The sequence below is a fragment of the Scylla paramamosain genome, chromosome 12 (genome assembly GCF_035594125.1).
Source record: "Scylla paramamosain isolate STU-SP2022 chromosome 12, ASM3559412v1, whole genome shotgun sequence".
Taxonomy (NCBI): domain Eukaryota; kingdom Metazoa; phylum Arthropoda; class Malacostraca; order Decapoda; family Portunidae; genus Scylla; species Scylla paramamosain.
In genome coordinates this window covers 5,365,619-5,379,576 of record NC_087162.1, presented here as the reverse complement: position 1 = coordinate 5,379,576, position 13,958 = coordinate 5,365,619, and the positions used below count along the sequence as shown (strand labels likewise).

At 42.3% G+C, this 13,958-nt stretch overlaps 1 protein-coding gene across 1 annotated transcript; it reads left to right on the top strand.

Annotated features, from left to right (window-relative positions):
• The first annotated feature begins 5,739 nt into the window (after positions 1 to 5,739).
• Positions 5,740 to 8,783, top strand: LOC135105580 (cuticle protein AMP4-like). Its single transcript, XM_064013826.1, has 3 exons — positions 5,740 to 5,873; positions 6,315 to 6,511; positions 8,306 to 8,783. Exons 1-3 carry the CDS (start codon positions 5,865 to 5,867, stop codon positions 8,400 to 8,402), a joined length of 303 nt encoding a protein of 100 aa, XP_063869896.1. The 5' UTR covers positions 5,740 to 5,864; the 3' UTR covers positions 8,403 to 8,783.
• The last annotated feature ends 5,175 nt before the right edge of the window (positions 8,784 to 13,958 follow it).

Below are 13,958 nucleotides of genomic sequence, written 5' to 3'. Positions count from 1 at the left end.
TTCAAAGGCCACAAAGATGATTAGCCAGAACTTCATGGATTTTTCCCCATTCACGATACATAATACCAGGTAAACTATCACTGCAATCATTAAAACACCTTCAAGATCTCATTACCTACTAAAAGCTTGTTCGACTCTGACTGCCATGGGTACTTGAGCTTAGTACAGTCGTCTGCTTGAAGTTTAGATTATATTTCTGAGACGGCGAAGACAGCAATGCGTAAGTCGAATAGTTAACGCCTTTCAGCATGCGCAGTTTTATTTATTCATTTATTTATCTATCTATTTTTTATTTATTTATTTATTATTTTTTTTATTTTATTTATTTATTTTATTTTTATTTTTTTTTGCACACTGAAATTGTCTATCGTTACTGAAATGAAATAAGTGTCGCAGTATCATAAGCATTCAAAGGGTTAACGTGGAGGTAACACGCGTATATGTTTAAGATTACGGCGAAATAAAAGATAAAAGATTGCCTGTCATCAAACGTTCTTGCGTAAAAAAAAAAAAAAAAAAGATTCATTACAACCTTCATTCACGCATACCCCCATTTTATTTTTTTTTTTCTTTGTATTTACTGGGATTTTTTTACAAGGTTTATTCAAATACTGATATCTTTCCTCCTTTCTCGTATTTCGTATTCCTCGTTTTGCATTTATTTTGATTGTGTGACAGTGATGCTTCGTTTTCTTTCATATTATCCTCATCCCGTTCTCTTTGATGCAGCTCGTCTTCAATTTTTTTTTTTTCACTCACGACTCACTTGCCTTTTCCTGTTTTTCCAGCCTTTATCCCACTCATCTCTCTAGTTCTCCTCTTTTTTTTTCCTCGTTTTCCTCTTTATCTCTTCCTCATTCGTTATTTTAATTTTTGTTCCACTTACCTCTCTCTCTCTCTCTCTCTCTCTCTCTCTCTCTCTCTCTCTCTCTCTCTCTCTCTCTCTCTCTCTCTCTCTGACTGACTAACAGGCCGACACACTCACTCACTTTTTACTGACTGACCTTTTGACTGACTTACTAACTCACTCACTCATTCACTCACTCGTCTACTGAAACAATGACTGAGACTAACTGACTGACAGACAAGCAAATAGACTGACACCTGATACTGACTGACGGACAAACTCTCTCTCTCTCTCTCTCTCTCTCTCTCTCTCTCTCTCTCTCTCTCTCTCTCTCTCTCTCTCTCTCTCTCTCTCTCTCTCTCTCTCTCAGACGGATGTATACGTTAAGTAGTAAATCTTTACTTGGTAGAAGATAATGGAAACGTGCTAATAGTGGGTTGTCACTCTCTTCATCCACGCAATTGTCACTTCTGGTTAATATCATCACTGTTGTTTTCCTTCTCTTTTCTTTAACCTTTATTTTATCTATACATTATTTTTTTTTAAAGAGATGTTCGATTCTTTGTCCTTCTAAAGTAAATGTGGTTGATTACTTGGCAGGATTCCGCGTTAAAGTTATCGTGTCATGACGTTCACCCTCACCCCTCTCTCTCTCTCTCTCTCTCTCTCTCTCTCTCTCTCTCTCTCTCTCTCTCTCTCTCTCTCTCTCTCTCTCTCTCTCTCTCAGACGCACATTCACTTTTACTCTCTCTCTCTCTCTCTCTCTCTCTCTCTCTCTCTCTCTCTCTCTCTCTCTCTCTCTCTCTCTCTCTCTCATTCCCGGTCAAGACTCATGTATTTACTTTACCCTTTCTTTTGTTTCTCTTTTTTTTTTTTTGCTCTCCCTTTCCCTCTCTATCCTTTGTCTTTACTGACTTCTTATTTTTCTTGCTTTCCTTTGTGATTCGTCTGTATTTCATTTCTTTCATACCTTCTCTCATCCTCTCCGTCTCTGTATCTCTACTCGAATTTTTTTTCTCGCCCCACCCATCTTTTTTTTTTACTCATTAAATATATTTTTTCTGGTAGTTTTCTTGCTTTGTATTTTTTTATTTTTTTTTCTCTCCCTTGTCCACCTTTGTCTCTTTGTCATATTCTCTTCCTTTCGTCTCTCTTATCCTCACTGTTAGTATATTGCCAGTGACATTTTCTCTCCCTTTTATTACGCTTTCCATCTCTTCATTACGTTGTCTTCCTCTCTTTCCTCTCATCTTCTGGATTATTATTACTACATTTCACATGGCATTTTATTTTTTTCTCCTTGTCTTCTTTCCCGTCTCTTCAGTGTATTTTCTTTCTTTTCTCTCATTTTCATAGTTATCGTATTCTCAAGTATTGCATTTATATTAGTTTCGTTTTATTTTGCCTTCTTTATCTTTTTTTTACTTCTTTTGTCTGATTAGCGCGTTTTTATGTTTCAATTTCCCTTCGTTGTCTTCTATTGCATCTCTTCCTTTTCTTATATTCACCTCCATTATTATCTTATTACTAGTTACGTTTATTTTCATAGCATTCTTATTCATACTTATTTTCCTTTCTTACCTGTATTTATTTGTCATATTTTTCTGTGTATTTCTGTTTTATTTTCTTTATATTCTTCTTCTTTCTCCATGTCCCTTCCTTACATTCATCTCCACTATCATTTAATCACTGGTTGCATTTATTTATTTTTTTCCTTCACAGCTTTATTCGTCTTTGTTTCCCTTTCTTAGCTGTATTCATTACCATATTTTCTCTTTCTCTCTATATATATATTTTTTTCATGATCATCCTTTTTCTTTTCTTCTATTTTCATTGCAATTTTACTTTTTTTCCCCTTACTTAGTCGTATTTGTTATCATTATTTCTGTTTGTTTCACTTTACTTTTCATTCCGATCAACCTATTGTTCTTCTCTCTCCATGTCTGTGGTTCGCGGTTCTCGTAAAGAGGAAGGAAGGGTCGTGAAGGGATGATGGGTTACTCTGTTATTATTTCGTGATTATGTAACGAACCTCCTCCTCCTCCTCCTCCTCCTCCTCCTCCTCGGCGTGTTCCTACTCCATCTTCTCGTCCTCTACCTCATTTTCCTGCTTGTTCTCTTTCTTCCCCCCTCTCTTTCTTCTTTTTTTCCCTTCCCCTTTCCCTTCTCCTTCTTTCCTCTCTCCTTTCCCTTTTCTTTCCATTCACCCTGTTCCTTTCTCTTTACTGTTCTTGTTCTTTTTTTTTCCTCTTTTTCTTATCATTATTCTTCTCCTCACCATCTTCCTCTCCTTTTCTCTTTCTCGCACGTAATTCGTTTTTCCATCTTTTGCATCATCTTTCCTTCACCTCTTCATTCTCTTTCCCCCTTTCTTCGTCATTTTTTTTCTTTTATATTCTTATCCTTCTTTTATTTTTGTTATTGTCTTTTTTTTTCTTTTATTTCGTCACTCACCTTCTTCCCTTACATTGAATTCATGTTTTCCTTCTACTTTCCCTTTTATTCCATCATTTTTGACATTTACTCCTTGTGTTTATTCTGCATCTCATTTCTGTTATTCTCTCTCTCTCTCTCTCTCTCTCTCTCTCTCTCTCTCTCTCTCTCTCTCTCTCTCTCTCTCTCTCTCTCTCTCTCTCTCTCTCTCTGGCTTCTAACTGTTTTTTCATCCTTCACATTTATCATCAAACACTATCTTATGTTTTTTTTATTTCATTTTTTTCAACATGTTTTTTTCTCCTTTGGTTTTGCGTATCTATTTTTTTTTCATTCGTCCTTAAGTTATTTTTAGTTTCATTTTTTTCCTCCTTCAATCAATTAACTATTTCTTCATCATTATCTTAACTTGAACTATCCTCTAGATCCCGTAACCATTGCTTGCCCATCTATGTATCTTATCCTTTCTGTTATGTATCCTTCTATCCATCTTTGTTTTTGTTTTCCCTATTTCCTTATACACCTTATAAATGATACTAATCCTTTATTTCACCCTTCATTCTCCCAACCTTAGCTCTTCCTAGTACACCTTCCATTCCCACGTATCCTTATATGCAACCTTTTCCCTATCGCCCTCTACGCAACAGTCAAGACGCCCTTTATAATCACAACTCCTACAAAATAATACCTATTCTTTATGTCACCCTTCATCCACCCAACCCTAACTCTTTCCTCGCCCATGTTTCGTTTTTATGCATCATATTAATTCTTTCTTCCTACCTTTTCTACGTAACATTCATGACGCCCTTTACGACTGCAACACCAACAAAACAATAACTATTTTTTTGTCACCCTGTATCCATCCAACTTTAGCTCTTCCGTCGCACACCTTTCATTCCCCACCGTACCAATGGCTCTTTCATTAATCATAACCTCCACTGCATCATTTCCATCCGCTATTTTACAAGGCATCCACCCAAGCCTTGCCTCTTGCCTCACCCCCCTCTCATTCCCTCATTATCCAGGATTACTCGCCAGACAACACCTCAAAGTTTATCAACGATGAAATTCTGCGTAGGTACAACAAAAAAGAAATATGCTGTTTTCTATTTTCAACCTGCAGGGACTGAAGGATTTCGGCTCCGCTTTTAAGGAGAGAATCACCACTCATGAATTTAATTTTTCCTTTCTTATAAAACAGCATGACTTTGACCCGACGGCCGCGGAGTGAAAGGCGGTGACACAGCAACGGTGGGCTTTTGGGGTGGTGGAGGAGAGGGTCGCCAACAGTACGTGGTTATAATGTATGCAAACAACGGCCACACTGCCTCCCCAATAACCCCCATCCATGGCAAGCCGTCGAGAGGTGAGAGAGGACGGATGATACAGTGAAGGGTGATACAGGAAGGTGACGGGGGGTTTTCGTTAATTCTATTGTTATTCTGATCCTCAGGCAAACAGTTCTAGTAAGGTCAGGGGATCCTCCATCCATATAGGGGCGTCGAGATGAGAGAAGAGAAAGGACAATGCAGTGAAGGCTTATAGAAAGGCACATGACGGGACACTTATACTGCATGCAAACACTCCTGTCCTTCAGCTCTTCAGTCCCCAGGGGTCGACAAGGAAGAGTCGGAAAGGGTGATGGAATGAAGGGTGACAGAGATCGTGATGGGACATTATACTCGTACTTGGCAATGCTTTATACAGAAAATCCAAGTAATACCCCCTTCAAAAATAAATAAATAAATAAAAAATAATAAATCTTCCACTCATACCAAGAGAACGGAGAAGGGGTAATGTGTGGTGAAGGGTGATGGAGGAAGGGTGATTCGACACAACGTGGTTATATCAAGGGCAAACAAACTCTGTGATACCCCCATCCATACCTAGAGGAGAGGGGAGAGAAAAAAGGAGAGAGGAAAGGAGGGGGAGAGGGATACTGCAGAGAAGTAGGACAGTCTGCAGCTCGGAGTGTCACAAGAATCCCAAAGGCGTTTTTTTTTTTTTTTTATTCAGTATCGTGACTGTAATTATCGTAATGGCAATGTTCCCGTGAGAGTCTGCGTGCAAAGGGCGGCAGGGAGGAAGGAAGGAAGACGATATGGCCTTGGCGCCGTAAGTGGGTGCCCGTTGCGTGTGCTTCTGCTTGTGTGTGCGTGCGTGAGTGCGTGAGTGTGTATATGATGCCGCTGACCCTAAGGCGCCGCACAGGTAGTTGATGTCACATGCAGAAATACAAATGCCTGGGTTTAGACATTGTGTCATGGGAAGGATTTAGGCCCACACGTAGGCCTTCACTTAGCAACACCCAAGTGAAGATGCACCTCCAAAAAACCCAGTCCCGGATGAGGTGTGAGAGGAGGGCCAGAGGAGGGTCAGAGAGAGGAGGGGAGAGGCGTGAGGTCAGGGAAGGGGAGGGCTGAGGGGAGGAGAGGGTTCGTACACACCTAACTTTGGAGCATGGACTGTCAGGAGGGAGAGAACCAGCAGGGGTTGGGGGGATAGAAACACCTCTCGGTCCTCAGGGTATATAAGCACGGCGTCGGGTCTTCTCCTCACAGTCGACTCATCCTCACTCACCAACATGAAGCTCGTGAGTACCTGGGAGACCAAGCGTGAGGCAGCACTCACAGCCTGTCCCTCATGCCCCATGGTCCCTGCCGCGGCGAGACATAGCATCCTTAGCCTGGGATACTAAGCCCCAGGATCTTGCCCCACACACACACACACATACACACACACACACACACACACACACACACACACACACACACACACACACACACACACACACACACACACACACACACACACACACAAACACTGCACTATTCCTCAACCTTTTCAAGACACCCGAGCAAAATCCTTTATACAGTAAAATACCTATAATTACACATTATTAAAGCTAAAGTAATTCCTGCAGCAACTAACCTCATATCCACAAAACATTTAGCAGGTCTGACGCTCCTTCCCGTCCCTTGCCCTTTCCGAAAAGTTATTGTCTTCTATCATCGTTTTCCTTCCTTACCTGCAGGCCATCTTCGCTTGCCTGCTGGCTCTCGCCCTCGCCCGCCCCCAGTCCCCTGGGGACGCCCAGACTCTCCGCAGCGAGAACATCAACGAAGGCAACGGCGTCTTCCAGTACAACTTTGAGACAGACAACGGCATCGTGGTGGAGGCTAGCGGCACCCCCAACGCGGAGGGCAGCAGCGACATCGCGGGCACCTACAGGTAAACAGATCCTTACTGACTTCTTAACTTCCTCCCGCAACTCCTGCAGTAACACATCTACGGAACACCTAATGCACCCTCACTAGTTCCTTCTGTCTTACCTACGTCAGTGTCCCTATTGTAGATCTAATACATCCTCACTAGCTTCTCTTGCCTTCCCTTCACCAACACTCTTACAGGCATCCTTAAAATTCCTCACTAGTTTTATACCTTCTCTGCATCAGCGTCCCTACTGGAGATCTAATGCATCCTTCCTTGTATCGCCTTCCCTACTGGAGACATGAAAATTCTTCATCAGTTCTTCTTACATCCTCTGCATCACCTCCTACAGAAGATCTATCAAGTCTCTCTAATTCCTCTTACATCCTCTAAATCACCTCCTACAGAGGATCTAACAAGTCTCTCTAGTTCCTCTTACATCCTCTGCATTACCTCCTACAGAATATCTAACAAGACCTCCCCAGTTCCTTTTACATTCCCTGCATCACCATCCAGGGAACTAATAAATCCTTACGTGTTCTTGCCTTCTCTGACTCGCCACTCTATGCATGCGGCGCTCTAATAAATAACTCACCTCAAGCAACCACAAGTCTTCTACTAAACTCCACTTACCAAATTCTCCACGCAAGTCTTAACCTTCTCTCTTGGTAAAATGTACAAATTTACAGATTAATTTCGCAAGCCACCACCGCCAGTAATTTGTGTGATAGAGTACTTAAACATTTAAAGACACTATAGTACATGCAGTTTTATGTTTCGTTTGTAAAATCGTCCTGAGTAACTCAATTAAGATAGGAATCACGCAGTTAAGGCTAAAGGTGATGGTGGTGGTGGTGGTGGTGGTGGCGGCGGTGATGTTGTGTAAGTGCATCTCAAGGTGTCGTTAAGATTACGTAACCATTTCCACCACCTGTTCCTCCTCCTCCTCCTCCTCCTTCTCCTCCTCCTCTGTCTTCCCTTCCCAGTTCTCCCTTGACATTCTCCTTTACAATTCCCTCCCTACATCTCCCTAGCCACTCCCGCCCCACTCCCTTCTCTCTTAACCAATCTCCAACAATAGTTATTCTACCCGCCACTCCCAGACACGTGACGCAACATGTCCTACACAGCTCTGCCTCCTCCCGCCCTCCCATCCTGCCTGCCTCTCTCCTACCTTACCTCCTGACCTTTCACCTCATTCTCCCTTTCTCTCTTCTGGTTTTTCCCTTCTCGTTTTCCTTTACTACAGTTCTCTCTTTGCCCACTCACCTCATATTCATCTCTCTCTCTCTCTCTCTCTCTCTCTCTCTCTCTCTCTCTCTCTCTCTCTCTCTCTCTCTCTCTCTCTCTCTCTCTCTCTCTCTCTCTCTCTCTCTCTCTCTCCCAGCATGGGCATTGTTAAAAATCACTGTCATTTGCATACCTTCACTTGAGCATTCTTTCTTTTTTCTTCTTCCTCCTCCTCCTCCTCCTCCTCCTCCTCCTCCTCCTCCTCCTTCTCCTCCTCCTTCTCCTCCTCTTTACAGTCTCTTCTTTCTCTTTCTTCTCTTCCTTCTATTTTCTCTTCTTCCCCTCCTCATCTTCCTCGTTCTTATTCCACTCATTCAGTAAAAGCATCATCATCATCATTATCCTCTTCTTCACTCTCCATTTTCACTTTCTTCTCTTTATTTCAGTCAGTTTGTAATACGTTTTCTTACTCACTCTATTTTTTTCTTCCTCCTCCTCATTCCTTTAACCTCCTCCTCCTCCTCCTCCTTCTCCTCCTTGTCAATATTCCTGGCAGTTCGTAACGTGTCCTTTCTCCTTCCTTAGATTCCCTCTCGGCAGCGGACGGTTCCTCGAGGTGACCTACTCTGCCGACCAGAGAGGATACAGGCCCTCCACCAGGTACGTCAGCCAGAGGAAGTAAGAAGCGAGGCGACCCACACACCGCGGCTCACACGTCACGTCTCCACACCATACGCTACCCCGCTCCACTTGAGACATGAAGACGCCTCTCCTACACATACAAACACACGATATCTGCACGTAGGAGGATGGTTGTCCCCGTATTCCGTCTTCCCTTTCTCGTCACTTCCTTTCACTTTTCTTCCTGACTGACTCCACCTTCCACAGTCTTCGCATCTTAGCATCTTCTCGCATTCTCCGTCTATCTGTTCTACACTATTCATTCGTCTCGCTGTGGACTTAACGAGCACCTTTCCCGGGGGTTTGTTCCACGCGATGTACACGATCTACTGTTGTTATTTTTATTTCTTTTGTTTTCGCAGCAAATAAATGCTTTTCCATACTCCCTTGTTTTATCTCACCATTTTGACCTGAATTGAGGCAGGGCAATGAATCACAATCAGTCCATCAACCAATAAATCAAGTAATCAGTCACCTACAGGAAAAGTGACACTAAACCCCAACTTTCTAATACCGAACATGAAAGAAAAGAAAGGCAATAAGCATCATGAGAATACAATGCACGCAGAATAAATACACAACGAGGAAAAATGCAAAACAGTCGCCGTCTTAATGCATCTTTAGAAACCACTGAGGAAAGAGAGAGAGAGAGAGAGAGAGAGAGAGAGAGAGGGGTGAATGACAAAAGACAACTAGGAAAGGATGGCTATCTGGGAGTTCAAAATTTCCTAGAGTGACGTAAGACTGTATTAGGTGGACAGGTAGGAGTTCAGACAGGTGGTGAGGTGAGCAGGGTGGTAGGTGAGCAGGGAAGGCACGTAGGTGGGTAGATGGGTTGATTAGAAGGTAGGCCGGTAGGTGGGTAATTCAGTAGCTGGATGGATGGATGGATGGATGGATGGATGGATGGATGGATAGATAGATAGATAGATAGATAGATAGATAGATAGATAGATAGATAGGAAGATAGATAAATATATAGATAGATATAGATAGATAGATAAATAGATAGATAGATAGATAGATAGATAGATAGATAGATAGATAGATTAGATAGATAGATAGTTAGATAGACAGACAGACAGACAGACAGACAGACAGACAGACAGACAGACAGACAGACAGACAGACAGAAAGATAGATAGATATATAGATAGATAGATAAGTAGGTAAGCAGGTGAGGAGATACTACATTAACAGTTAATATAAAAGGTTGGCAGTGAAGTAAGTAAGTAAGGAGCTACGTACAGGTAGGTAGGAAGGTAGGTAGAAAGAAAGGAAAGGAGGAATGAAGCAGGAAGGAAGAAGAAAGGTAGGACGGTAGGTTGAAAGGCGAAAGGCAGATAGATACGTAGAGAGAGAGAGAGAGAGAGAGAGAGAGAGAGAGAGAGAGAGAGAGAGAGAGAGAGAGAGAGAGAGAGAGAGAGAGAGAGAGAGAGAATTTATAAACAGATAACGAATAAAGCACATGTAATATTAAGTAAAAAAAAAAATACACATAAAAAATCTAATTCGAGAAATACTGCGACATTTTTACTTGCACATGAAAGCGTCGCCTTGCAAAACACACGTGGCGACATCAAGGTGCGCCCGTCTGAGTAATTACGAAACACCTGCGATTAAGTTACCAGGTACATAACATCTCATAACTCCTCTCTCTCTCTCTCTCTCTCTCTCTCTCTCTCTCTCTCTCTCTCTCTCTCTCTCTCTCTGTTGCTTTCGTGCAATTTATTATTATTCTTTTTTTCTATAATATTCTTTTTTTTTATATACATTTTGTCTTCCCTGTATTTTTTTTTTATCATATTCTCTCCCGGACACGATCTTCAATTATTACTTTTTTTTTCTTTTCGCTAATTTGATTTTTTTTATCTCTCTCTCTCGTCCTTATTTGTTCGTTTCCTCTCTCTCTCTCTCTCTCTCTCTCTCTCTCTCTCTCTCTCTCTCTCTCTCTCTCTCTCTCTCTCTCTTCCAGTGTTTGTCTTCCCTTCCTTTGTTTTCTATCTTACTCACATTCACTTTTCCACTTTTCCTTGACACTTTTTTTTTCTATCAAGCGTCTTTCTCTTCCTTATTTTTCCTTCCCTTCCTTCTTAACACTTTTTTCCCTTCCTTCCTGCTTGCCTTCTTTTATTCCTTCTCCTCCTTCTCCTCCTCTTCCTCCTCCTCCACATCCTCCTCCTCCTCCTCCTCCTCCTCCTCCTCCTCCTCCTCCTCCTCCTCCTCCTCCTACTCGTCCTCCTCCTCCTCCTCCTCCTCCTCTTCCTCCTCCAGCTGATATTTACTTTTATAATTTATTGCTTGGGATTTTTGCTACTAAGCACATTTTCATCCTGCTTCCCCCTTCTTTCCACTTCTCCCTCTTCCTTTTTTCTTTCCTCCTTTCCTTTCTTCCTTCTTTCCTCCTTCCCTTCTTCCTTCTCCTTGTACAGTCATCCGTGAGATTTTCTTTTTTCCTTTTTAAGCACCTTTACTTATTTCTTCTTCTTCTTCTTCTTCTTCTTCTTCTTCTTCTTCTTCTTCTTCTCCTCCTCCTCCTCGTCTTCTCAACGGCGTAGCAAAGAAGTTGAAGGTCAAATTACCCACTGTCAGCATCTAACCTTGAACCTAACCCCCCTTTTCTCTCCCTCTCCACTCTCCCTCCTCTCCCTCACTTCTTTATAACCCCTTGCGTCTCTCTCTCTCTCTCTCTCTCTCTCTCTCTCTCTCTCTCTCTCTCTCTCTCTCTCTCTCTCTCTCTCTCTCTCTCTCTCACACTCCCTAACGTGCATGTTTCCTCTCCATTCTCATCTCTCTCTCTCTCTCTCTCTCTCTCTCTCTCTCTCTCTCTCTCTCTCTCTCTCTCTCTCTCTCTCTCTCTCTCTCTCTCTCTCTCTCTCTCTCTTAAAATCTTCAGGATATATGTATGTATGTATGAGAGAGAGAGAGAGAGAGAGAGAGAGAGAGAGAGAGAGAGAGAGAGAGAGAGAGAGAGAGAGAGAGAGATTGCATGGTCACTCGTCCTTTATCAAAGTCAAACAAACGCCAGGAGTTATTGTTGCGAGGCGGTAAGGCGTGAGGATTGCGTTCCTGAGGCTCCGATACGCAGTGGATGAGAATAACTAAGCGATTCTCACCTCCGTATTCTTCAAAGTTCTAAACCTTCATTGAGACTCACGACCATATTCTGAATCGCCTCTATGCCGCACCCTGACTACTTTCAAAGGCTCTAGTTGAAGTTCCACGTGTTTCTACGAGTAAGTGTTTTGCGGTTCTAGTGACAGATTAACAAATGTTCTATATTATTAACTGAGGAAACATTCTTGAGAACCCGGCTAGTTATCTCTGTTGTGGTGAGACAGCAAAGCGTTTCAGAATACCGGCCTGCGAGACGATCAGCCAGGTTCTAATGTACGTTTCTCCCCATTGATGATGCAATTTTTTTTTTTATCGCGCTAATCATGAAATCCCGTTTTAAAATGCAAATAGCTTACACTTGTGCTTGTTGGAAATTGTCGAGGTAAGACGCGGAAGCATCTGACAATACTCTGAGTTCAAAGGTTAAAGAATGACACACTCGTGCGGCGGTGGCGGTGCAGTTCAGAGCGCAAAAACAAACACCACGCCACGGTATATGGAGTAAGGTGGCCAGTCCCTTTCTCCGCCGTGTTGAATCCTCCCAGTCACTATTGACCGGTGCCCATGTAAGGCTGAGTGAAGCGAGAGGCAGTCAGTCACTCCAGAAAAATTTCAATTGCAAGCTGGTATTTGAAGCCAGAATCTCCTTTAAAGTAGCCAGATGCATTGCTACTTGAGCCACCGCACTTCACACTTACAAACGATACAGTGTTAGGCAAAGTGGTGTACTGATACCTAACATCAATTACGTAATTATCACCGCAATGAGTAATAATATGTCTCTTCACACCCCCAACGAAAGAATCACAACGGGTTTTGAAATCTGTAAACGAGAACACGAGCAACACTGTGGCTTTCAGATTCTAGTCACTCTTCAGAAAATAAATTAGTGTTTTCTTTCCATGTTTTAATTCGATGCAGGTTCAGCACAACACTGAGTCCCTCTCCTTCAGAACGACATCCGGTGTGCCCTGAGTCTTGGAGGTAATAACACGTCCTTTCATCCCGATCCTCATACATCCCGATACTCAGGCACGTACACAGTCTTCTCCGTAGCCAAGTCCTGGATACAACAATACGTCCTTCGAAACGATACAAAAAACATCCCTACATATGTGAAAAATTGTCTAGTCCTCACCTGAAATGCATACGAAGACGCTTGTAAAAACACAAACACATCCATATACATCCCGAGTCCTCAATACGTACAACAATGCAACCCTTAACATTCGTGCATACATAACAATAAATTCTTCTCTACACCTCCAATCCTAAATCCAAACCTAAAAACAACCCTATACTAGCCTAGACAAATAACAACTTCTCTAAACTTTGGTCGTCTTGAATCTAAATAAACAATACAACCCTCGATAAAAAAAAAAAGTAAATAAATAAATAAATAAAAAGAAAACACCATCCACATCCCTGTACACGTATATGCAAAAAATAAATAAATAAATAAGTAAATAAACAAACAAATAAATAAATAAATAAATAAATAAATAATCTCTCGCTATAAAAACTTAAGGTCCTGAATATACCACACAAAGTAAGTCCACTGCAACAACGCCGCAGAAAGAAAGGAAGAAAGAAATATCACCATATACAGTAACGCAAGATTTCCAGATTTACTTATTTACATAATCATTTTCCTCCATGGTGATTGTTTCCAAGGAGACTCTGAGTTTTCCTAATCATCTATGCGGTCACCTTCACTTACCATGCTCGGGGACACGGACACGCCCGCCAGCCACTCAGCCCCCCTCCTGGTCCCGGGGGCGTGGTGGCGAGGCACGTCCACCGCTGGCCGCCTCTACTGCCTCGGGACTTTCTAGGGAATAAAGAATGTGAGGTCCTCTGTTAGTACACCTGGGCATTAGGCGGGGAAGGTCTGTGTGTGTGTGTGTGTGTGTGTGTGTGTGTGTGTGTGTGTGTGTGTGTGTGTGTGTGTGTGTGTGTGTGTGTGTGTGTGTGTGTTTCTAAGATTAAGTTACCATGTAAGTTATGTATATGTAGTGTGTGCGTTCACAAGTGGGCGGTCAACGAAGCATCCACCTCTCGGTCTATTGTATTACCTATCTATCTATATATCCATCTACATATCGATGTATCTATGCATCCATCCGTCCGTTCATTTAATTGTTTTATTCATCTATCAAGGTATCTGTGATTGAGAGAGAGAGAGAGAGAGAGAGAGAGAGAGAGAGAGAGAGAGAGAGAGAGAGAGAGAGAGAGAGAGAGAGAGAGAGAGAGAGAGAGAGAGAGAGAGAATGCCACTGAATAACACCACCAAAACCAGAGAACACAACAAATGGTCTCGAAAATAAAATGCACCACCAAACCAAACACATAAACGTAACTAGCAGCAAACTATCACCACCACCACCACCACCACCACCACCACCAAGCAAAGGACACACAAATAAATAAAGAGCAGTGA

Coding starts and splice junctions, on each gene's coding strand:
- LOC135105580 (XM_064013826.1), top strand. Junction 6,512..8,305: donor GACATCGCGGGCACCTACAG/GTAAACAGATCC, acceptor CTCCTTCCTTAG/ATTCCCTCTCGGCAGCGGAC.